We start from the raw sequence: 22,904 nt of genomic DNA on the forward strand, positions 1-22,904 counted from the left end.
TATCAATGTGTACATCGAGAAATACAAAATTAACAGATTTAAGATCGATGCAGGAAAAAGGAAAAAATGACGATATGAAGCATTATGTCTGTCCTTGATTTAATCAAACTGCTACACAGTCAAGGCAGCAGACTGTTGGCAATAGAGTTAATATTAAACTGGCAGGATTTAGTAAGCTAAACGGCCACAGCGATTATAAACCTTATTTATATTCAACATACAGTCGTATCAACACTGTACAAGTCCCACAGAAAGCTGGGAGATTTACAAGAGCAACGCTGCACAAAAAGTAAGACTGGCAGGGTTCAGTTCAGAAACAGTTGCCTCTAGTACTTAATGATGACATGAAAAACTTGTAATAATTTAAAAATATTTGAAACGAGAACCGCTTATTGAAATGAACCCCAGCCCGATTTATGTCTCCAAGGGAATGAATACTTCCAGTTTGTGAAAATTCACAGGTTGTAAACATTGCAAGTACAAAACCAGAATATACACTGAAGCTCGTGACCCGTCGTTGAAGATTCTGTACTTGTGGGTAATCAGCTTTAGTCTGACAATGCAATACAGTTGTAAATCTTGATTTTTTAAAAAAAAAAGATGTTTTAAAGTTTCAAACGTTTCCTCTCAGGAATGGAGCAGCAGTAAAAGGTGATTTTTCTACATGTGATCACAACTGACTTCAAGTGAATAGGGAAGGTTCAGACAAGTTCCTCAGACTTGCACAAGTACAAATGAATGTGCAGAAAACACAAAATCAATTATAAATACTCTGAAATTAATCTATATTTCAGACAATATATGATTGGCAAGTGCTCAAACATACTTTGTGGCGAAGTCAGAGATTTGCAACACTTAAGTCTGTTCTTGACAACCACTAACTAGTGAAGTGGTCGTGTTGTAAGTTAGCTATCAGTGGTTCATCAACAGGAGAACCAGACAGAGTCATGCTGACTACATGTTTCGCTCTCTTCTTGGTCCTTTAAGCAGAATCCACTGCATTAGTGTCTCAAACAAACAGTGAAATGTGCCTTTAATCTAGACTCATTGCTTGACTACTAGAGGCTAGCGTTGCTACTTTGAAATATGTTGGGCTTTAGATTCTCTACAGAAATCCTCACTGTAGAAATATAAGGCTCATTTTGGCAACAAGAGAAGCTAAAGTTGGTAAAATCCACTGTATGTCCACAGGCACATGTGGCACCATAGCCATTTTTTCAGTTCCTTTTCAGCCTATAGCCTAATGGGGAACTAGTCTAGTCTAATCTATGCTTGGAGCAGTAAATGTTCTAGCAATTAGTCTGAAGAAATGGGGCTCATTGCATTTTTCATTCTGCACTGATTCACCTAAACAGACTGAGGGTGACCAGTTTAATTTTGTCACACAATTCTGATCTCATCACTGACTAACAGTAATATATCTGGTTTATATTTCATTTTTGTAAGATGTGGTTCATTTGTTTTACCCTGTTAATTCGGTTGATCTGCACTGCCTGAGTAAATGCTGCCTTAAAAAGAAGGAGCTTTGAATTCAGACTCAACAGTACCAAGGCCACCATACTGCATGTATAAACTATATAATCATGTGTTTGGCCGTACAGTTAATGTGTACAGTTTGAGGTCTGACACACGCTGAGTGAAACTGGCAGTTTGGTTCATTTAGCTGCAGCAGTGCTAGTCACAGTCAGTTTCACTTTCAGCTCTCTATAAAGTTGTTCCTTCTTTCCTAACCAAATTTTCTAATCCTGCTAAAGTTTACCAGAACCTGAGCTGCTGATCAGTCTGTCTGTGTGCAGAAATGACAGCAGGTCAGCAGTTCATCTTGATATATTTAAAACTGTTGTGCCTTTAAGAGTTTTTTTTTTTTTTAAATGTGACCATTGGTCAGATCAATGAGAAGGTTAAAAAGCTTAATGCTTCTTTCCAGCTTTCACTATTACCTTCTCTGGTTGTTTGATTCACTCAGTACCAAGAAACTGAAGGCAGAAGTTCAAAACTTAGTTTGTATTGAGAGTATTTTCAAATACTCATGTATAACATTTTTGGAATGAACTGTAGAAAGGATGTATATTGAAGATCTCTGAAGATTTGCTATTAAATATGAAAATTTCTGTCTGATTGCAAGACATGTTTTGCACTCCCTACAGAAGATCTGCAGAGAAAGCAGCAGACATCCAACTTTGATGAGGTACAACGATGTAGGTGCAGCTCACTTAGTGAGACTTCTTTAAACTAAAAAGACAAATGAGTGTTCATGCATGTGGTCCACTCCTAGCAGCAGGCACCGTTAATATATGAGACGCAATCAAGACGTTCCAAGACTGCAGACAGTTCAGCGCTGACCAAAGAAAAATGATCATGCTCTTGTTGAGCTGCTGACCTTCCTTCAGTCTTGGAAGATGCGGGTTCTTGCAGTGAAGACTGTTGTTTGGCCTCTGGATTGAGGCTGTAAACCCAAGTCTCGTCACTAATGATGATCCTTCACATGGTCTTCGTCAGTTTCACACAGAATTTGATGTTCCCTCTCTGCACATGTTTGAGGTCCATGGTAAAACTGTTTAGTGGTCAGAATGTGTCTTCCAGAGTATATCAGTGTATCACTGCACAAGAGATGACTGGCAGCTGAATTTAAATTTGGCATGCTTTTTGAATTTAACAGACGCAGACTTGGAACTTCTTGATCACACCCTGTAAGTTGGGAGACGGATCTTGCAGAGAACTGGTGAGTTGATATTTACGTGTCTCATCTCAGATTGTTTTCAAGCTGTGCTGGCAGCAGAGCAAGACTCTCACGTTGGATTGGAGGAGCAGCGCTGGAGGAGCAGGGCATGGCAGGTGTCACAGACTCTGACTGGTTTGGGAGACGCAGGCAGAGGAAGCTCATTGTCAGAGCAGCTGTTACAGAAAATCTCCCCACAGTTCCTACAGTGGTGCTGTGGACAGACACAGAGAGTCAGAACCACCTCAGTATTGTTTTTAGGCCTACAGGTACTGAAATGTTGATTCATTTTCCATCCATTGGGGATCAGTTACTAATTTCAGCACTACTTGGGGTCTCTTGGAAGCTCAAGCCTGTTGTTGCTGGAAACTAAAGCAAATTATTTACAGACGATATTTTTTTTCAGATTTCCAGTGCTGTTGTACCGTAGATTGTAAATCCACGCAAGTCTTAATTTTCATCATATTTATAATGCAATGAGGACAGACCTTTCGTCTTGAGATGGAGAATTCCTTCTCACACAGCTTGCAGTGACTGGCTTCTTTGTCCTTCAACCAAACCTGACCTCCCTGAAACAACACAAATAACCAATTTCTCAGAAGTTAAAAAACAGCAACAATTTTCACCCACCATCAATCTCTGTCAGTTTTTTTGTCCACCACTAAAATCTTAGTGATGGAAGACCAAAATACTGTTCTGTTGTTTTATTCCACTCTTTGACAGTTTCCTACTTTACCTGAAGAGCTTTGTTGGCTTCTTTGATATCTTCGATCTTCATTTTGGATCTGGTGACAAACAGATTCAGACAGTCTTAGGTAAACAAAGTCACCCACCACAGGTCACCAGTTGCGTTTTTTTTCAGATTTGATCTTTAAAAAAAAAAAAAACAAACTGTAAACCAGACAAAGATAAAGGAGAATATAAGCTTAAATACTAATGAAAAGAACTTTACTCCTATTAATTTATGTTTTAAATTCGTCATTTTACTGTTGTTAAAGGACAAGGACTCCAAGAACCTTAAAAAAAAAAGGTATTTCTACTGCTTCAAAAATTATATTGAGATTTTCAAATCTAATTCATCCGAAACTGGTAGGCAGTTTGCAGCACTAAAACAGCATTTTTTATTCAAGTTTCCATACTCGCTGAGTTTAGAGCCGAGTTCCTCCAGAGCTTGTTCTTGGTCCTCACAGATAGACTTTAGCTGAATGTTTTCATCCTGGAGACGATGGAACTCCTAGAAAACCAAAAACAAGCAAACAACAAAACACATACATTAGATCAGGTCACCTATCAGACTTAGGGTTAACTTTGTCATTGCCACAAGACACAAACACTTTATAAAATATACTGCATACCATGTACATGGTATATTTCTCTCTTTTCTTACCTTTTTCAGTCCATTGATCTGCAGCGCCTCTGTGCTGAGCTGAGCCACAGTGTCTCGTTCTCTTTCCAGATCATTTTGTAACGTCTGTCTCCACTCCCTCTCTATCTTCAGATCAGTCTCCAGCTGCTGGCTACATGTACACCGTAGCCACAGACATCACCAAGAACAACAATAAAGGGGACAGAGACAGCAATGGAGACACTGAGTAACATATTGTAATACAGCACGCTGATTAATATATATTCTTCATTCTTTACTTAGGGAGAAGTCTGATGTTTGAGTTCTAGAGAGAACAGTTTTAGTACCAACAACATGCAGCACAGCTTCTCTAGATGACGTGCTGATGTAGGTGTGGATGCGTGTGAGTCTACCAGTCAGTCTGTCTTTGTAGGCGTTTTGCTTACAGCTGCTTTTCTCTGTGTTCGATCTGCCGCTGCAGGCTGTCGGCCTTGTTGGCAAAGTCCAACTTGAAGCGCCGGGTTCCCTCCTCGGCCGATGTGCGGTGCCTCTCTGCCTCCTGCAATCTGCACCATTATAACCAGGGACAAACTCAGGACCATGGAGAGAAAAAACTGGGAGGAGGTGGTGTAGAGGGAGAAAACAACAGGTAGATGGGAGCGAGGATGGACGGTAAAAGAGGAAGGTTATGGACGAAGGTTTCTGGGGTTAAAGACGGAGGTGGTATGGCTCAGGTTGGGGAGAGGGTAGGTGCTGTAATTTGGTCTGTTACAACACCAGGAAGTAAAACTTAATGGTGTGCAACAGAGGGAGTAGATCTGAACAGAACAGTAGGGAATAGGTAGGGCTGATGACTCTAAATTAAAGACACACGATGACACAATGAGTGAAAACCACCTCGAAGCAACTGAACGGATCGTGGGAGTAAAGGAGAGCTAACTGAAAGAAGCACCTGAGCAATGAATGAGTGGTCATTACCATGATACCGCACATATTCACTGCATTTTTATATACCAGTTGCACTTTTTCCACCCAATATGGTGCAGTAAGGAAACATATTTTATAGTTTGTTTTAGGGATGTGAGGATTTTAATGAAGTTTGAGATCTTGTCAAATGAGCAGGATCCACCCTGACATACAGCTAATGTTGACTTGAAACCTGAATACTCCTTTAAAAAAATTAAAATAACATAACATAAAAATTGTACTCTACACATATCAGCAGGCTAACATGACTAAAAACTGAAACCACAGTCATCACTTTCAAAACATCTAACTTTATTAATCACGGTGGTAAAAGACAGTAGTTGTGAGTTTTAAACAACTGTACTGTTTATTCTTCTACAAATTGAGAGTAGTATGAACATGGAGATAAGTAGAATGATTACTTCCTGATATATCACAAAAGTCAATAAATATGCCAAGACGAACACAACAACGCAGTTCCCTTGACAGAAGCTCCAGAGGTGGATAGCTGTGCAAAAAAAGTTCCCGCCCTCTGTTTTGCAGACGTAGCACGCATGATCTGAGCTAAAGCTGCTGTTCCCACCGAGTAGTTTACATCCACAACCTTACAAATGTCACTGTATGTGAATCCTACGGAAGATAAAGAGCAAGAAGGAGTAGAGCTGTGCCCAGAATCACTCCCTTTTTAAGGTTAGTGCATTATATTGACTCCCACTGTGCTGTTTGAGTGTCCAAATTCTGATCGTGGATTTGATGCCCTCAAAAAGTAGTACACTCTGCAGACAATCCCACCATGCAGTTTGTAACAGTACAGTACAATGTCACATGTCAGTGATGAAGCAAAACAGAGCACTGGTTTGTGTTTGGAATCTCAATTTGCTGCTCTCTGCTCAGTGTCTTTTATATTTATACATTTATAGAACTTGTGGGTAAGTGAACAAAGGGCCAATTTCGCACACAACAAGGGTCATCACAGCCAGTCACAAGCAGGTCAGGAGGCGCAACACATGCAGAGCAAACCAGCAACAAATAAAAGCAGGAGGCTGCACAAACACACCCCTGTCTGACTGAACATCTGGAGTGAACCTCAGTGACTGACTGCAGTGAAATGCAGGTGCTGCCAGAAATGTTTTCAGTCTAGATGGTGTGATGCCTGCCATGTTACTGCTCCTGCTTGTGACTTGAACAGCGCAAACTGCAATAAGGTGAAAACAAATCCCCCCTTCTGGCACAGGAACTGTCACAACAGCAAAGCACAGAAGCAGTTATTCATAGATTTCAGCCGAGCCATCGCGGACGCCACTGAGAGACTACAGGGAAATAATTTTGCTGACAAGAGGGCAGTCTACATTTTTGTGAGACAGGAGCTGGAAGAGCATCATTATCGCTGTCCTATAGCAGCGCCTACCTTCAATGTACTCTTTACAGAAAGCAGAAGGGAGAGTGCAAAAAAGTGTAATCCTGGAAAGGGACTGATATACGATCTAAATAAGCGAATTTAAACTGCACTTTGAAACAAATTAATTAGAAAATTGCAAGCTACTGCTAAGCCATACATTACGCAGTGTTTCTGACCTGGGGTTTAAACTGTTGTCTCAATGGTTTCACAAATTTATGCCAGTCTCCTTATGCAACAGTCACACTTTTGATGGTGTATCATGTGGTAATACTCCATCACATATTTTGAATCTTTTACACAGTGAATATTGAACTGAAGCTCGACTTTTAAAAACATCTAATCATAAATCAAATTACAATATCTGTCAGAAAAATTGCACTCCAACTCGTTCAGCCCTAGTCTAAATACAATAGTGACTCAGTTCTGTTACTGGTGGCTCAGAGTGTTGTAGGTAAAACAGTCAGCAGCTGTGACATGAGTGTAGAAGCCCACTGCATTCATTCTAACTCACTGCGATCAATAACAAGGAGCCTCTGATTACATCTCAGAGTCCAAACAGTCGACTATCCTACTGTCAGTGTTATTGCATATAAACTGACTACTGGAGACAGCAAGAACGTGGAACCTTTATATGTATGTGTGAACGCCTGAGCATGTGAGTAAATGAAGTAGAGTGCGATTAATTTAAAATGTTTCTTCAGTTTCTATTTAAGTATATCACTCTTCTCTGCCCAGCTAAACAAAGATGAAACTTTTCCTCAATTAGCACAAACTCCGCTGTTTGGATGTAATTTAACTAAAGATCATGAAACATGTCGCAAATGATCTGTTGCTGATGAAGGTGTTTCACTAACTAAACCAAACATGCAGTCCTGTTTCCCCTGGTTCTGTGGCAGCTCTCAGGTTCTAAAACCATCTAAATATTGTGTGCAAAGAAAACAGGAATGTTCTTAAAAGTCCATGTATTCATGCTTGCGTGTCCTCAGAAGGAGATGTCCTTGACTAGCTTGTACTGGTGCTCTGTGTCTGTGCTGGCACACTTAACAAACGACATAGCAAGCGTTCTGGTCTGACTGAGCAGATCCTTATCGCTGCACAGAAGAGCAGGGATCAAATCAGGAAAAAAAAAAAGATTAAACATGGAGGTTTCAAGGGAGCAAAATGGATGGATGAATGGATGGATGGTATAAAAAGATGAACAAAAGGGAGGGAAGAAGGAGGAAAGAAAGGAAGGAAGAAAGGATGTCAATACATCAGTATTCTAAGTAGCCCCGGTTACACTGAACACTTTTTGTGACCTTTAACATCACAGGCACAGCAGGACGAGTAAATGAAAAGCATTAAAAACTGAAATCTGATTTCAGACTGCCGGGTTCACTCTGCAATCAGATTTCTGCAGCCTGGAAATGTTTCCTTTCATAGTAAGCGTGAGTAATGAGAAGAGGTTGGGAGGAGAAGGAAGGAAGGAAAGGCAATGTAGGAGATAGATGAATACAACTACTGCAGACAAAATCAGGAATGCTCAGGCTACATCTGTACAGAACTCTGCAGGGGGGGAGATTTTTCTCACATTAGCTGGGAAATCATTCAAATTTCATAACCTTTTGTTAATGATTTAAATTTCTTCATTCAGCTACAACAACACAAACCTCCCACTAAAAAGTGTAACCGGGGTCTGTGTCTTACAGCACCAGCCTACATAAATCTTTAGCGCAGCAAAAAACATTCACAACCAATCACAAATAGGATGGAACAGACTTAAACCAATGGGAGAGGAGAGGGGAGGGATGGACCGTGTTGACCGGGAGACGATGAGGCGAGGAGGGATCGTAAAGCATCTAAGAACCAGCAGACAGCGACATCATGAGAAATATGGAGCACTTATGCACAGAAGGACGAGGCGCAGCAGTGACAGAGAACTTAACATGCACTGTATTATATCAGACATGATAAATTAAGAACTGCAGGGTTTCCACAAGGAAATAATCAATCGAATACTGAAGCAGATTGTCTTGCAATCAATTTTGTTAGCAACTAAAGGCTTAGCACATCTGCCTCTCCTTGAAGGATAATGGTGTAGCTCATAGAAACAGCCTTTATTTCAGGAAAAGTGCCTGACCTCGGCAATAGAACACTGTAAGAGGCTCTGCATGAAGCAGCAATTTTCATTTATAAAAACGCACTGATGAAAAAGAACCAAAATAAAATCTTAGAAATCTTGAGGTAGAAGAGAAGAGGAAGCACAGAACAAAAGCCACAAATTGGATGATTGTGGATATTTAGACCTTAATCTACTCAACTAAATGGATCACAAAGGACACTTAGCAAAGTGACTGAGACACCATCTCATTACACTTTACAACGCGGGGTAAAAACCCCAATTTAGTTTACAAAGAGTAAGTTTGCACTGTGACACTATTTTGTGGATTTCCAGTTCATAGCCTGCTTCCTTGGGGAAAACCCAGAGTATTAGAGATAAGAAATCACTTTTCCACATGTTCTCCTACAGCTCTCTTCTACAGACCTACACCTTAGACCACACAAAACTCTTAATAAATGTGCAAATATTTACACAGCATCCAATTTTTAATGATCATCTCATCTAGAAATACAGAAAGTGAAGTTATTTTATTTATATTATACGTGTCTCAGAGACATCAGAGTTACTAAGTTGCTAAAGGGACATTGTGTAATTTCGGGTATATAAAAGAAAGCCAGCCTGATTCAACAGCTGAATGCGCTGTGGAGACACATGGGACAAAGTGATGTAACGAGTGTGTGCTCTGCCTTTCCAGACAGTGTAACTCACCTTTGCTCCAGCTGCTTCATGGTGGCAGTGATCTGATTGGTCTTCTCCTCCAGACGACTGATCACATCGTTCTTCTTCTTCATCTCCTCATCGGATGACTAAGAAATGAAAACAATGAGCTTTCACAAGCCGTTCTACTTTATTCTTTTGTCTTAAAACTGACATGAGTGTGTGCTTGTGTCCGTACCTGCATTTTCTGGTACATTTCTACGTTGATGGCTTTGACCTCGTCCAGTTGCTGCCTCAGTCCGATTAGTGTGTCCTGTTGATCGAAAATCAAAAGACTTAAGCAGTGTTTATGTATTTATAAATTTCCTTTGTGCTTTCATTTATCCTTTAATTGATTCTGTACAAGACTGAACTCAGCACTGATTATCATTTGCTGTTTTGGAGATTAATCATATTCATGTGTATGTGTACATTTTAGGAAAACATTTCAGGAAGGATGAAATATGAATATAAAATCAACTGCATGTGAGACTGCATGACACAAACTTTCTCATGATAATGATGCTGATGTTCTCCACCTCATGATGTTTGGGATTTTAATGATCCCAGCAGCCTGATATGAAGCTGCAGCTACTGTATCTCACAGCTCGGCTACAAATGTCAGCTGCTGGTGTTTATGTTGCAGAGTTCACATATCGGTGGTGAGATCCAGACACTGACAGGGCTGCCAGAAATGTCTAAATATAACTCGGATATGACAGATTCAGCCACGTCATTAACAACACCAACAAGCTTTATAGTTGTACAGTTGAATCTTCCCTTTTAAGAAGAGAAGATAAACGAGGAAGTGCATGTTTACTTGTTTTTCATGAATATCTTTCTCCAGAAGTTTCATTGCCAGCTCCATTTCCTGTTTCATTGACACCTGGACGACCAACTCGTTCTCCACATCCTGAAAATGGACACGATACACGTGTATCATCGGTTATTACACAGATAGCTCATATATTTTACACATGTATTACATACACGGCCACAGTCTGACCTGTCTGAGCTGACACTCCTCTTTCAGCTGTCTTTGAGCCTCATTGTACATCTCATCCAAACCCTGACGAGACTGTTTGTATGTGTCTCTCTCCACTGACACGTCGCCTTGAGTTACCTGGATAAAGAACATCAACAGGAAGAAGATGTCAGCCATGATGTGCATCAGCTTTACTAGTCTGTGGTCAGAGATGGGAAACATTTCTGGAATATCAGGAGGCTAAATGTACGCTTCAGTTTTAGCTGCAGTTAATGATATATCTCTGTGTAAATTTGTGCTTGTGTATGACTGTGTACCTCTAAATGTTGTTGCGCCTTCAGCAGAATCAGGCTGTTTTCACTCCTTAGCTGCTGGTTTTCTTCCTGTAGTTTGATGATGTTGTTCTTGGCTATGGCTAACTGCAGACACAAACACACACATATGAACAAAGAAACAGAATAACTGAGCTGGTCTTTAAGAGTTAACAGTTTCACATTAATACTCGAACTGACCCAGCGATTTTAGCAAAGCATATTTTGGATAAATTATATTGAAATTAAAACACAATCTTTTGACATAAGTTTAATTTAACAGAGTTAGTCTCACCTCCTCTATGAGCTTAGAGTTTGACTTCTCTAGAGAGTCGACTCTGCCCTGAAGACCATGAACTGTGGAGCTGGACCCAAAGAGACACAAAAATACACACAAGTACAGAAATTATAGTCAACCTCTCTGTTTTTTGAGTTTTACCAAGTTTATACTGACAACACTTTTAAGATTATGTGACTGGGATTGTAGCTTATGTTACATAATTCCCAAACCTTTTTAAGTTCAGAGCTACAGAGAAAGATTATTAAACTATAATTATATTTACAGCAGCAGATCAGCTGAAGCTAATTCAAGTGAGTCAGAAGGTTTATGCAGATAAACAAACTGAAAGAGGAAATGTGACTGAGTCTGAGCTCTACCGAAGCTGTGAGCAGGAACAAGAGATGCATTTCTGAAGAACCAACATCGGTTCAAACATAAATCCTGGATGGATTTTATCCAAGACAAAATTATTAATACACAACTTCCTTTATATTATGCAACAGTCCCTACGCAGTAAGTCTGAAAAAAACCCTGCAGACAGCTCTGTTTCTAACACATAACAAATGACTTACTTGAGCTGTCGGTTCAGTTCCTCTACGTAGTTCTTCTGATCCAAGATGGACGCGATCTGGCTGTTCCTGTTGTCATGGAAACGGACATAAAACAGAGCTCTGCATCACATTTGGAGAAATAAAGCAGCTGTATTAAATAGTGGAGTGAACGCTCATACCTCTCTTCACTCCTGTAATCATCGATGTCATTCTTCAAGTACATAGAGAAGTCGATCACCCCGACCTTGAATAAAAAGATAAATGAGCTAATATCACTCAAATGTAGGCAGACCATAAAAAACAATGATTGCACATTCACCAATTTGAATAAATGAGACATCATGCCTGAGTAGCTGCAAGAGTATTTACCAGAATTAGACATGTTTCATCAATTACGTGGTTACTTTGTGGCATAAATTAAAGCTCATGCAAATAGTGCAAAATAGTTTCCTGTGTAATTGTTCATGTGACTGGAACTCCAAATCACCTCCTATCTAACAACTATCTCAGCCACATTCAGTCAGTGTGTGAACACAGACTTTGCATTGGTGAATAAATGTGTTTGTACAAATTGTCCACCAGTGGAGTAGAAACTTGACACCACAGCCTCAGCTTTCTGTCTGTAAGAGGCCAAGACAATATGGTCTGACTGGCAATTCTTGTCCTTCCTGAAACTGAAGTACATCAGATAATCTGTTTCAGGTCAATGGTCCAGTTGGCACAGGAATTAGAGCAACATTCTTTGTTTTGTTAACATAAGGCATCCTATACGTCTTTGCGTGGTGTGGTGCAAGCATAGTGATGAGAGTGATGCATACCTGGCTGCACAACAATCCAGATAACATATCAAGGTGTAGCCCACGTTTCAAATAGACTGTGTAAATGTGTTTCTTCAGTCATATTGTGAAACTAGTGTGTTACAGCAGCAGCTACCTGAGTGTCCAGGTCCTCGCCTTTCACACACAGATTAGCATCAATGACGTTCAGGCCCACCAGCAGGCCAACGATCACGGCTCCCTCCTCCTCCAGCATCAGAGCTGAATTCTCATAGAAATCACTGAGGATCAAGAGACAACAGACTGTCACACATTATTACTCCCCTTTATCCTTAAGAGTCTGAACTGTCATTTATGTTTTGTGAACAAGTTTTGCTGTCAAAATATGTCAAGTATATTCTCTTGTCCTCTGTCTGTATGTACCTGAGCAGGTCTTTTCTGGTGATGAGGAGTCGCAGGTAGTCGGCCAGCCGCTTCTGCATGAGAGCCAAACGTAACCAAGCTCTGGCTCGGCCTAAAGGAGTCCTGGAAAACACACGCATGCACACCAGAAATGAGATCAGATTTTAAAGAGGTCCTGAAGGTTTTGGGCTGGTGGTGCTGGGACATGAGTAGATCCAGCTGTCTTTTTTTGTCCCTGTCTACTGATACTGTTCTTGCTCTGAAAAGTCTGAAGATTTGTGTCTGAGAACATTCCAGATTTGATCTTTAAGTCTGAAAAAAATAGAGATCCTACATTAAATTTATGAGGACACTTTTTAAATTTTTCAACTATTTCTTTCCTAATTTAAGTGTTTAATGAAATCTAAAAAAGCTCATCTACACAATTAATGTTTTGTTTGTATCAATGCTTCATTTTGTTTCTGTCTGAGCATCCAGAATTGTGTTTGGCAGTTTGTATTGTCCCCTATCTAACCGTTGGGTCTGAACTTGGTGTTGCTAAATGACTGCTTTGCTACACATCTGCAGGTCTGACTCAGCAGCACCAAAGGAAACAGACTCTGTCTTCCATCTGAAACAACACAACTGTTCCTCATTTTGCTGGATCAGACGTGAATATTTCTCACTTGATTCCCTGCCTAGAGGGTCCATGACTCATAATAGGATAGACTTGAGAGCAACATGGGAATCGTGTGCATGAATGAGGTTTTGCAGAATCCTACTAAATACAGCCACAAGAGGACATTACTTCAGTATTAATGTAGAATGCACCACTGGAGTTTTTGATGTTGATCAACTGCATTCTTGTCTTTCATTGTCAAAGCCTAGAAAAAAAAAAGGTCAAAAACACACTGGCAATATAAACTCTACTGCACTATTACTTGTTTTATGGTTTTTATGCTTTTATGCTTTTCTTAGTTTTGTGTTTTTATGGGTTTTATGGTTTTATAGTAATCAAAAATTGCGTTTTATTATTCTGTCTGGAAAGCACTTTGGTCTTCTATGTTGTTGGAAAGTGCTCTACAAATAAATTTTTGATTGATTTGATTGATTGATATTACTGACATGATAGATTCAACCTGCTAATTGCCCAAAATTGACACTATAACATGAAGTTTAACAGCTGCTTGTCACATTTCTGGAAAATCTGTCTACACAAAAGAATAATCGAGAAATAAGGAAAGAGAGAAGTGAGGCAGCAGGGAGAGGGAAGGTGAAGTGAAAGTAAATAACTCTCAGGTACTTCCCTGATCTGGCTCAGGTCACATTCTCATGTTACTCCTGTTTATGAGTGTGTGTTTGTTGTGGCTCTTCCAGCAGGATGTTAAGACAAGTCATACGAGAGTAAACCTGAGTATACATAAACGCGTTCCTTACTTAAGTCCAGGCAGGTCTCGTACGGAGGCTGAGATCTCTGCTGCTTCAGGACAGAGTTTCTCCACCAGCTCCAGAGGACCCCACAGAGACTTGTTAAAACCCAGAAAGGACTTCTTCACTGGAGAAAGATGGAGGGAGACTTCTCAGACACACTCAAGCGTATAAAAGTATGCAAATGCAATCTTTAATATAGGAGGTAAATTCACACACACAATTTCCCAGCCTGCACATTCAATTAAGGGACGGCAGATATAGCTGGAACAGTCCGTCTCCCTCTTACCTCTGAGTCCATGTTTGAGGCAATGCTCCATGACCACAAAGAACTGCTGGAGAGGCGGGTAGTCCGAGTCCAGTGTTCGTCCGAAGCTCAGAGCCGACTCGATCAAACCTTTAATACTCAGCTTGGCCATGTTCAGCAGGTTGGCTCGCTCCATGGCCATGGGGTCTCGTAGGGCTGCAGGATAAAAAAAAATGTAAAATATGCATAAAAACATCTTTTTAACTGTTTTCAAATCAGTGATATTTAATCGTTTCATCATCTTAAGAAATCCATGTTCAGTTGAATTCGGGTTGCAGAGGGTGCACAGATGCATAAAAACATAGAACATATTTACATAAGAGGAAGGACAAATGATACTTAAGAAATTCAATACGTGACTCTTTCTTTTTTTGAAATAAAGATTTGTCCTTTCTCTCTCTGAACTGTTATTTACTTCACTTTCTGAATAATCATTTCCAGACTAGTCATTAAAGCACAACAACAAACTCAGAGGGCTGACTATGTGAGGAATAAACAACCGAGTCAGTTAGTTCATGTCTTACAACTGGTTATTATCACAAACATGGTGCAATGAAGTCAATCTGTGTTGCTTTAAAGACAGAATACACTCCAGTGCAGTGCAACACTCTCTCAAACCCTAAAATTATTAATCACCATAGTAATAATTAATCTGACAGTATATTTTTTCTTGTTAAATATGCATTTGTCCTATTTGTGACCGTCTTTGGGAGGAAATTATGTATATCAATAGAGTAGCTGTAATGTTTCCACTGTAGAAAATCTCCAAGGCTAAGGCTGCGACCTTCCACTGTGGTATGCTTTTAAATGCTCTACATGTGGACTTCTGGGTTAATGTGTAGCCAAACACCAGAACAGGACAGAAAAAAATGTCTGGTAAAAGTATACAGAGAAGTTGCCCAGCAGTGTAGAAGAGGTTTAAGCGCTGCAGCAGGTTGGCCTGGAGGCAGAGACTCAGGTACATCAACAAACGGGAGGCGTGTGACAGGTGACAGTTAGTATGGTGGGACCAGAGGATATTAAATTACAAAAACAGTAAACTTTTAACTACCTGTTTCATTATGTGACTTACACTACAATAGGGCTGAACAATATGCAAAAAAATAAATCAAACTGGGATTATTTTGAGGGCTGTTGCGATATGGGTCACAATTTTTGTGCTAACGGTCATTTTTCATATATTTTCCCCTGAAAAAAATACAAATTGATGATGTGATTTCTGCAGCAGGGGCTGCACAGTGGTGTAGTGGTTAGCACTTTCGCCTTGCAGCAAGAAGGTCCCTGGTTCGCGTCCCGGCTTTCCCGGGATCTTTCTGCATGGAGTTTGCATGTTCTCCCTGTGCATGCGTGGGTTTTCTCCGGGTACTCCGGCTTCCTCCCACAGTCCAAAAATATGCTGAGGTTAATTGATTATTCTAAATTGCCCGTAGGTGTGAATGTGAGAGTGGTTGTTTGTCTTTGTATGTGGCCCTGCGACAGACTGGCGACCTGTCTAGGGTGTCCTCTGCCTTCGCCCGAGTCAGCTGGGATAGGCTCCAGCCCCCCCGCGACCCTAGTGAGGATTAAGCAGTGTATAGATAATGGATGGATGGATTTCTGCAGCAATCTGTATGTTCTAATATGTCGGTAAAATCTAACTTGTAAGCTATCCATACTTCATGCATAATGACATTTTGCATAAACATTTTGTGACACATCTATCCTCAATCCAAAAATTGCAGCTTGAACATTACACTTCGCCATGTTGTGATTTTGATAATAGTTTAATTGTTCAGCCCTGTGCTACACTGAAATCCAGTCAGTGATGGTGAAAAGCTACAAAACTAATGCAGCCCTAAAGCTAAAATGTTAGTGTAAGATTCAATGCAATATGTGCCTTTCAAACTCGTTAGCATACATCTCTTGTTTCCCTTTACATTTTCAAACTGCACTTTTGCCCCGACGAAAAATCCAAAATACAAAGATGTTTAAACTTGCAATGTCATGACGCAGTTAAGAGCAGCAAATCCTCACACGAGTGCTGGAATATACGGTTAATTATCAAGATAAGTTGGCCATAGTCATTTTGTTCACCTTTTGTTTCAGGCTTGTTTCAAATCCAAGTCTGTGATGTAGACCTGAAAGCAGTCAGATTATATTTAGCTGTCAGTGTGGGAGGGTATTTGTGCTACTGACAGACAGAAAGAAAGAGACGCTGGCTGCTGGGCAGATGATGCTGTGCTCCTGGGTATACTAACTTTGTAAGATAATCAACAAGGTGACATCACATACAGCCAACAGTGCTGCAGCACAGAGCACAAACCATGAAACCCCCCCAGGGAACTAAAGAGAGAACATTTTCCATTTCTATTAGTGCAGCATGTGATGCTTCAGGCAGTAAAGTTGTGTGGTGCTATAAAACAGAAGCAGTATTACCACTAACAGAAACAGAGGAGGATGTAGCATCAGAGCACGAAAGCAGCACTGATGTAAGAAAAATCAATTGGCCACACAGAGAGGCAGACAGAAGAACAGTCACATGTAGCAACACCAGCTCAAACTATTCAACCTGCTCCAATAAGAAACCGATTGTAAAGCAAAGACGAAGGTTAAACCAGCCCCTGAAACAGTTACTGGGGGACATCAGTCCTGCTCCTATTAACCAGGGATCCCTCCACACCCTCAGGCCCCTGATGCTGATCATACTCTACCTTGGACGGCCCAGTCCCCCGCCAGAGACGTCCTGTGCTCCGACACTTTGGGCAGGACGTGAATGCTGCCTGAAATAGTCTCGGACGCTTTCCTGGCCAAAGCGAAGATCGGAGCCTGCCATCGGCCGTCTCCTCCACCGCCTCCTCCTCCTCTCGCCGTGCTGCTACTGTTAGCTTTATCCACAGCCCCAGATTTCTCCTCCTGCAGCCTCAAAATCCCAAACACCTGAGCCTTCTCTTTGCTGCTGTCCGCCTCAGACAGAACCAGCTCGTGCTCTGCGGGCGATGCCATGTTCACGGACCTCACGGATGATTATTTCACGGCTCGGAGTCCAAATTAGCCAGATTCATACGGTTTGCTAACCGTTAGCGAGCTAGCGTGAATGCACAATTCACCCAGCGACCATTATGACAGTCGTCGCGTTAAAATACCTGTGATACCACCGGCCGAGACAATGACAGGTCTGCCAGCGGCAAAAAAAACGCTAACGTTCCCGGGCTGCAAAGCGTAAACCGGGCGTCGGTCTCGCTACATGATGGACGTCAGCACCGGCGGCGACAGCGCGGAAAACCGCTGCTCGGTAAATGTGTCTTTTCCGTACATCGTGCTGGTGTTCAGATTTGTTTACAGCAAGCAGACCTAACCGATAGTTGGCGTCTCCACGGTCCCGCTGCACGTCCGGAGGGGCGGTGTCACACGGCTCACAAGACACACAAAGGCAGCACTACGTAATGATTTTACTGGCTGCTGAACGGAGGCCTGTCGCCCCCTGCTGCCGGGGGACGGAACTGCAGGGAGCACACTGCTGTGTTCAGACAGAAACACCAGAACGGTCTGGGTACGTTTTTATACTGAACAAAAATATAAACATACCATGTAATATTTTGTTTAATTTTATTAACCTAGGAGAAAAGGTATTTGTTGTTCCAACACACTGAATCTCTACAACAGAATGAGTATCATACAATTATTATTTCTAAATAGATTTTATAAGATAAGATAATCTTTTCATGCTACATTTATATTTTTGTTCAGTGCAGAATCTCACTGATGAATAATATTTCTGCAGTGGTGGACTGTAGTAAACGCGTGTTTACTTACACTTACTTACCAAATATAAGTCCATATTAATCTAAGTTTTTTTTCTTTTAATTTATATTACTTTATACTTCAATAAAATTCAGAGGTAATTACTCCACTTTTTACTCTACAACAGTATTAATACAGTTATTGTTCCTAGTTGTGCAAGAAATTAAGGTTTTACATATAAAATCATGCATGATGCTACAGAACAACCAACATTATGTAAATAGTAATATGGACTTCCAGTCAACTAAAACAGGAAACACACATCAGTACCGCTAATCCAATAATCTGACTACTCACAGGCTGCAATTACTGTTTTGAGCACTTTCACTCTTGATACTTTAAGAACATATAAAAAGTATATAGAAGTAGAACTATTTATGGGATTTCACTTAAGTGACTTTATTAATTACATTTAACAGAGTATTTTTAAACTGTGGTTTAGCTACTTTTACTGAAGCAGAGTGTCTCAATATTTCCTTCACCTCTGTATTTTGACTAATTTGTGGAGCTTTGATGACACTAAGAGGAGTTTACATACTATCATAAACACTTAAATACAAATGTGAATTTTAAACTTAAGTCTCACAGTTTCGAGAAAAACACCTTTATCTTTTAGATATTTTAGTTTTTTGCAGAAAATACAATGAAATAGTTAAACAAATTAAACTTCAGATTTCAATATGACATTTTACAGCATTTCTGAAGTGTCTGATCCATACTTTCTTACGTGGGTGTGGTTTCTGCTGGGGGAAATTGGACATATCCGCCTTGTATTTCCACATGTATGCTCAACCAGGGTGGAAAATTATTAAACTGCAATGCAGAAGAATTTAGTGTAATTTAGATGCATAACAGCGGAAACAATGAACACCCACACAGTCCCCAGTAAAGAGGAGGAAAAAGTAAATGAAGAGAGCAAAGCTGAACAGGCTGTGGAAAATGTGATAAAGGTCTCAAATGAAACCAGCACACTGCATGAAATTCAGGGCTGCAACTAATGATTATTTTTACTATATGATTTGTAGATTATTATCTGCTTGCATACTCCACCTCATCATTTTAATCTAGGAAATGTCATTAACCTGGAAAAAATGCCCATCGCCATCTTCAGTGGTACAGTCATGGAGGGCAAAAAAAAGAGCAAATATTCACATTTGTCAAAGCTGAACCATTTATTTATTAATTTATTTTTATTTATTTATATATTTATTTCGAACATGTAATTTAAAAACATTCAACGAATGATTCACAAAAACAACTAAAATGGTACATCATGCTTCTCATATAAGGAGAATGAGAGGAAAATGAAACTTCAACATGTTCGAAAGACAGTGGGAAGAAGTAAAAACTTATTTAATCCCAGCCATCAAATTGTTCAAATTCCTTGTGTAAATATATACAGTAACAATTAATCTGTTATCGAAACTGTTCAAGAATAACTGTGTTGACCTGTTAATTAAAAGACTAAGAGGTTAAAATCTTCAAGAATGAACTGCAAAGTTGTCATAACTGCCCTTAAGCGAAACTGTAACAGCCATCCCATCACATTGATTGACAATTGGTTTGTTTAAATGTGACTGATGGTTGCAAAGTCAACATCATGCTTCTTCCTATAAGTTATTTCCTTCAGACACCAGTTCTAAGACTGATGCATTAATTATTTAAATTATAGCGAAGGTGGAAACTGGAAGTTTTAAATGTTGTAGATGAGAGATTTCAGCACTAATGTTTCACAATAGAGAGAAATGAATTTGAAGATCCTTGATTTAAGCACAGTTACTATCCTTTGTGAAGTTAGTTGCCTTTTTAAGTGAATGGTTTCCTAAACCTAAAACAAGTAATTTAGCTTCTCTAAACTAGTTCTAGTCCAGCGATAAGTGGGTGGATACCTACCAACATGGCACTGTTTTTTTTGTAATACAACAACATGTTATGAGACCAGGGTGCAGCATACAGAGTCACTCATTCAAGTAGTTATTTCCACTGTACCTTGGCTGTAGGCGAGTCGCTCCATACTCTCACTATGAGTGATGCCCCAGCGGTGGAGACTCTGAGGGGAGTACATGGTGAGTGGGACTCTCAAATGTCAGTCTCTGCGACTTGACGTGTTCTGCTCTGGTCAGGTTTCTGTTGATTTTGTGCCACACAGTCTGGTTTTCTTGGGTTTTCTGTTATCCCAGACGACCCTTCCACCTAAACTGTGATGCACTGATATGATGCGTCCCAGTTTGGTCTTGTTTGGTCACAGTCTCAGGATGTGTTGGACATCATGTACACCTAAGGCAGAACAGACAGTAGAGAGGAAGATAAATAAAACCTTAAAAGTAGACACTGAGAGGAATCCTCACTAATAACAAACATACATACATTTCATACAAAATATAACTAACTTCCAGGAAAACATTAACAGACATCCATGCACAATCCATGGGTGTGTGTATTCACTGGCTCACCATGACATGCAGAAAGCATAGTGGTGAGTTTTGAACCAGGCTAGGCTAATGTAGAACTAGCTCTCTGCTTTGCTAGGGTGGTCTCATCCCATTGAAGGGCTTCCTACATCTGCAGTTTGATCATCTATTAAAATAGGACGAATCCAATTACACAAGTCTCAAAAAAAGTCTCAAAATGTTGTCTGGTAATCGAGACCATTATATCTCTGCATCCTGTCACTTATCCGTACAAACATCACTCACATAAACACACCCTTCACGGTTATAAATAATATATACTAAAAATGGCCTCCCCACACAGTTTCTATTTAAACAAATAAAGAAATTCAGGTTTCTTGTGAAATCAGCACAGTCGCCTCCAAAGAGTTTTACCTTTTGTCCTCGTTTTGAGAAATAAATCCAGTGGGCCTCCACCTCACAGTAGTCTGGATGTAAAAGCCTTCAACAGCACAACACTAGATCCATTATAACTGTAGCATCATTCAGACTACAGTAAATTGTACTACAAAAAACACTGTTTTTCTTCCACTTGTGTGGTTTCGTCTTGTTTTCTGTCTCTCTCTCTCTCTCCCGCTAATAGCTGAGGCCTGACCAGGAATCATATGACCAGTTTTGTGCAGATCCCTGCAATCATTAGCCGTTTGTATACTGCCAATGTTAATTCTCTGAATGGCCACTGCTCCCCTCAGTCAGTAGAAAGTGCATGTTTCAGACCACAGCTTCCTCACTGCTCATGTTCATGAGTTTTCTCCTTTTTTTTCTTTCTTTGTTGATTTGTTCTCTGCCTCAAACCTGATTCATCTGTATCCACCCTTTTGTCATCTGATGGTCTGACTTGTCATTGCTCTACTCATCAACCTGTTTGCTTCTCGATCAAAATCACAAGAGTCACTGTGATAGGGAGTCAGCCTCGCCGCAGGAATATGTCCATATATAACTACCTTTAACACAACGTCATGTAGGAAATTACCAACAGTGACAACCGACATCTCAACAGGCTGAAATACATTTGAATTGCAGGTAACTGTTTTTCATCCTGCTGCAACAGAAAAATACATTATATATGATCCTATGTCTTTAGCTTCACTGCTATCGCTGCATCATGCTTCCATCGCTCTCCTCCCTCTATCCACCTTCCTCCCCCACTCTCCCCTCATCTCAGAACCACACCTAAACATACTCACTACTACACACCACTTCCAGGGTGGCGTGTTTTTCAACCAAATGATAGTTTTATTCACTGTAGGAACCTGTCCTTGTATATGAGAGAAAGCCAAAACAACCAATCAATACTTTCCCTGGACGCTCTGTCCACCAATAGGGTGTGATGCTGTTTCATCGTAGTAGCCAGCCTTTCATTGTGCAGCAATGCTGCAGTTACAGTGCTGCTATGCTCACAGTTTCTGACAGTTATTTATCTTTCTATTTTTGTTAAACAGAGAACAAGGCGTAGTAATTATCTGGAGTAGTAAAGTGTACATGTTAGAAAGTACAGCACAGACAAAGATGAAAGCAGTATTACTACAGCATGTTTAGTATATACGGTACTCCATGTGTGATGGCTGTAAGTAAACCAACTACATGTATCTCACCATCATTCCTAATGTGTTGTCATTACTTTAACGTGTGTTGTCATACAAGTATTTCATCTCACCTCCGTAGGAAGAAGCGTGTAGATCCTTGGGTGTGCAGCTTATGAGCAATCTGTAGTCTGTTCCGAAAAATGACTTGGTCACGTTGATGGACTTTCAGGCGATGACCCTGTGCAAACGACAAAAGATGGGCTTGATGTACATGGAAGCTGCAGTGGATCAGCCCAGTTGTAGCAGCTACAGGCAGCAGTTAACCATGCCCAGAGGTCCAGATAAACATGTCAGCAATGATGAAAAGATGACATCCTCTGATCTATCTATCTATCTATCTATCTATCTATCTATCTATCTATCTATCTATCTATCTATCTATCTATCTATCTATCTATCTATCCATCCATTCTAAAGATGCTAAAAGGCTGCAGCATCAGCAAGAGTGTTTGTAGTTCAGAAGCAGTAAGCCGGTACACGCTCTGCTGGGGATATCACCGACAGAAACCACAACCATCACCCCACACAGCACCCAATGACAAGAGAGCGGGGAAGCTGGGAGTGGGGAGGGGTTTCAGAGCAGCACAGCAAAAACAGGGGAGGTTAGAGGAGGGTAAATACAGGGGGAGAGGAGAGGTGAGAAACACTCACGAAAGAGAGTAAAGAAACAGAAGCATTTACTTGTACTCTCTCCTACACCCAGGATTTAGCATAAAGCCCAAATAAATGAATGAAATTCATGAAGATATGAATGAAAACACACAAATTGTGATTTCTGAAAGCAGAACACAAGAGAGGAGGGTCTATTCTGTTCCCATCCAATCAGTGGCTGGATGAAGAGGG

At 40.4% G+C, this 22,904-nt stretch overlaps 1 protein-coding gene across 4 annotated transcripts; it reads right to left on the bottom strand.

The window, feature by feature from the left end:
• Nucleotides 1–82: 82 nt before the first annotated feature.
• rufy2 (RUN and FYVE domain containing 2) lies at nucleotides 83–22,552 on the bottom strand. 4 transcript variants are annotated; one of them, XM_023275695.3, is made up of 20 exons: nucleotides 22,133–22,552; nucleotides 20,015–20,302; nucleotides 14,228–14,401; nucleotides 13,948–14,065; nucleotides 12,553–12,654; nucleotides 12,287–12,410; nucleotides 11,533–11,597; nucleotides 11,375–11,440; nucleotides 10,818–10,887; nucleotides 10,529–10,630; nucleotides 10,233–10,349; nucleotides 10,047–10,139; nucleotides 9,426–9,500; nucleotides 9,239–9,336; nucleotides 4,511–4,630; nucleotides 4,107–4,236; nucleotides 3,859–3,953; nucleotides 3,456–3,504; nucleotides 3,208–3,288; nucleotides 83–2,933 (listed from the first exon to the last, which is right to left on the bottom strand). In XM_023275695.3, the coding sequence occupies exons 2-20, from the start codon at nucleotides 20,088–20,090 to the stop codon at nucleotides 2,790–2,792; spliced, it is 1,899 nt and encodes a 632-aa protein (XP_023131463.1). In that variant the 5' UTR covers nucleotides 20,091–20,302; nucleotides 22,133–22,552; the 3' UTR covers nucleotides 83–2,789. The 4 variants fall into 4 exon arrangements, with proteins under 4 accessions (XP_023131463.1, XP_054865332.1, XP_023131454.1 ...); XM_055009357.1 differs by lacking the exon at nucleotides 22,133–22,552 and adding an exon at nucleotides 20,851–20,993; XM_023275686.3 differs by lacking the exons at nucleotides 20,015–20,302; nucleotides 22,133–22,552 and adding an exon at nucleotides 16,936–17,651.
• Nucleotides 22,553–22,904: the final 352 nt, after the last annotated feature.

The sequence above is a fragment of the Amphiprion ocellaris genome, chromosome 1, assembly GCF_022539595.1.
Source record: "Amphiprion ocellaris isolate individual 3 ecotype Okinawa chromosome 1, ASM2253959v1, whole genome shotgun sequence".
In the NCBI taxonomy this organism is placed as follows: domain Eukaryota; kingdom Metazoa; phylum Chordata; class Actinopteri; family Pomacentridae; genus Amphiprion; species Amphiprion ocellaris.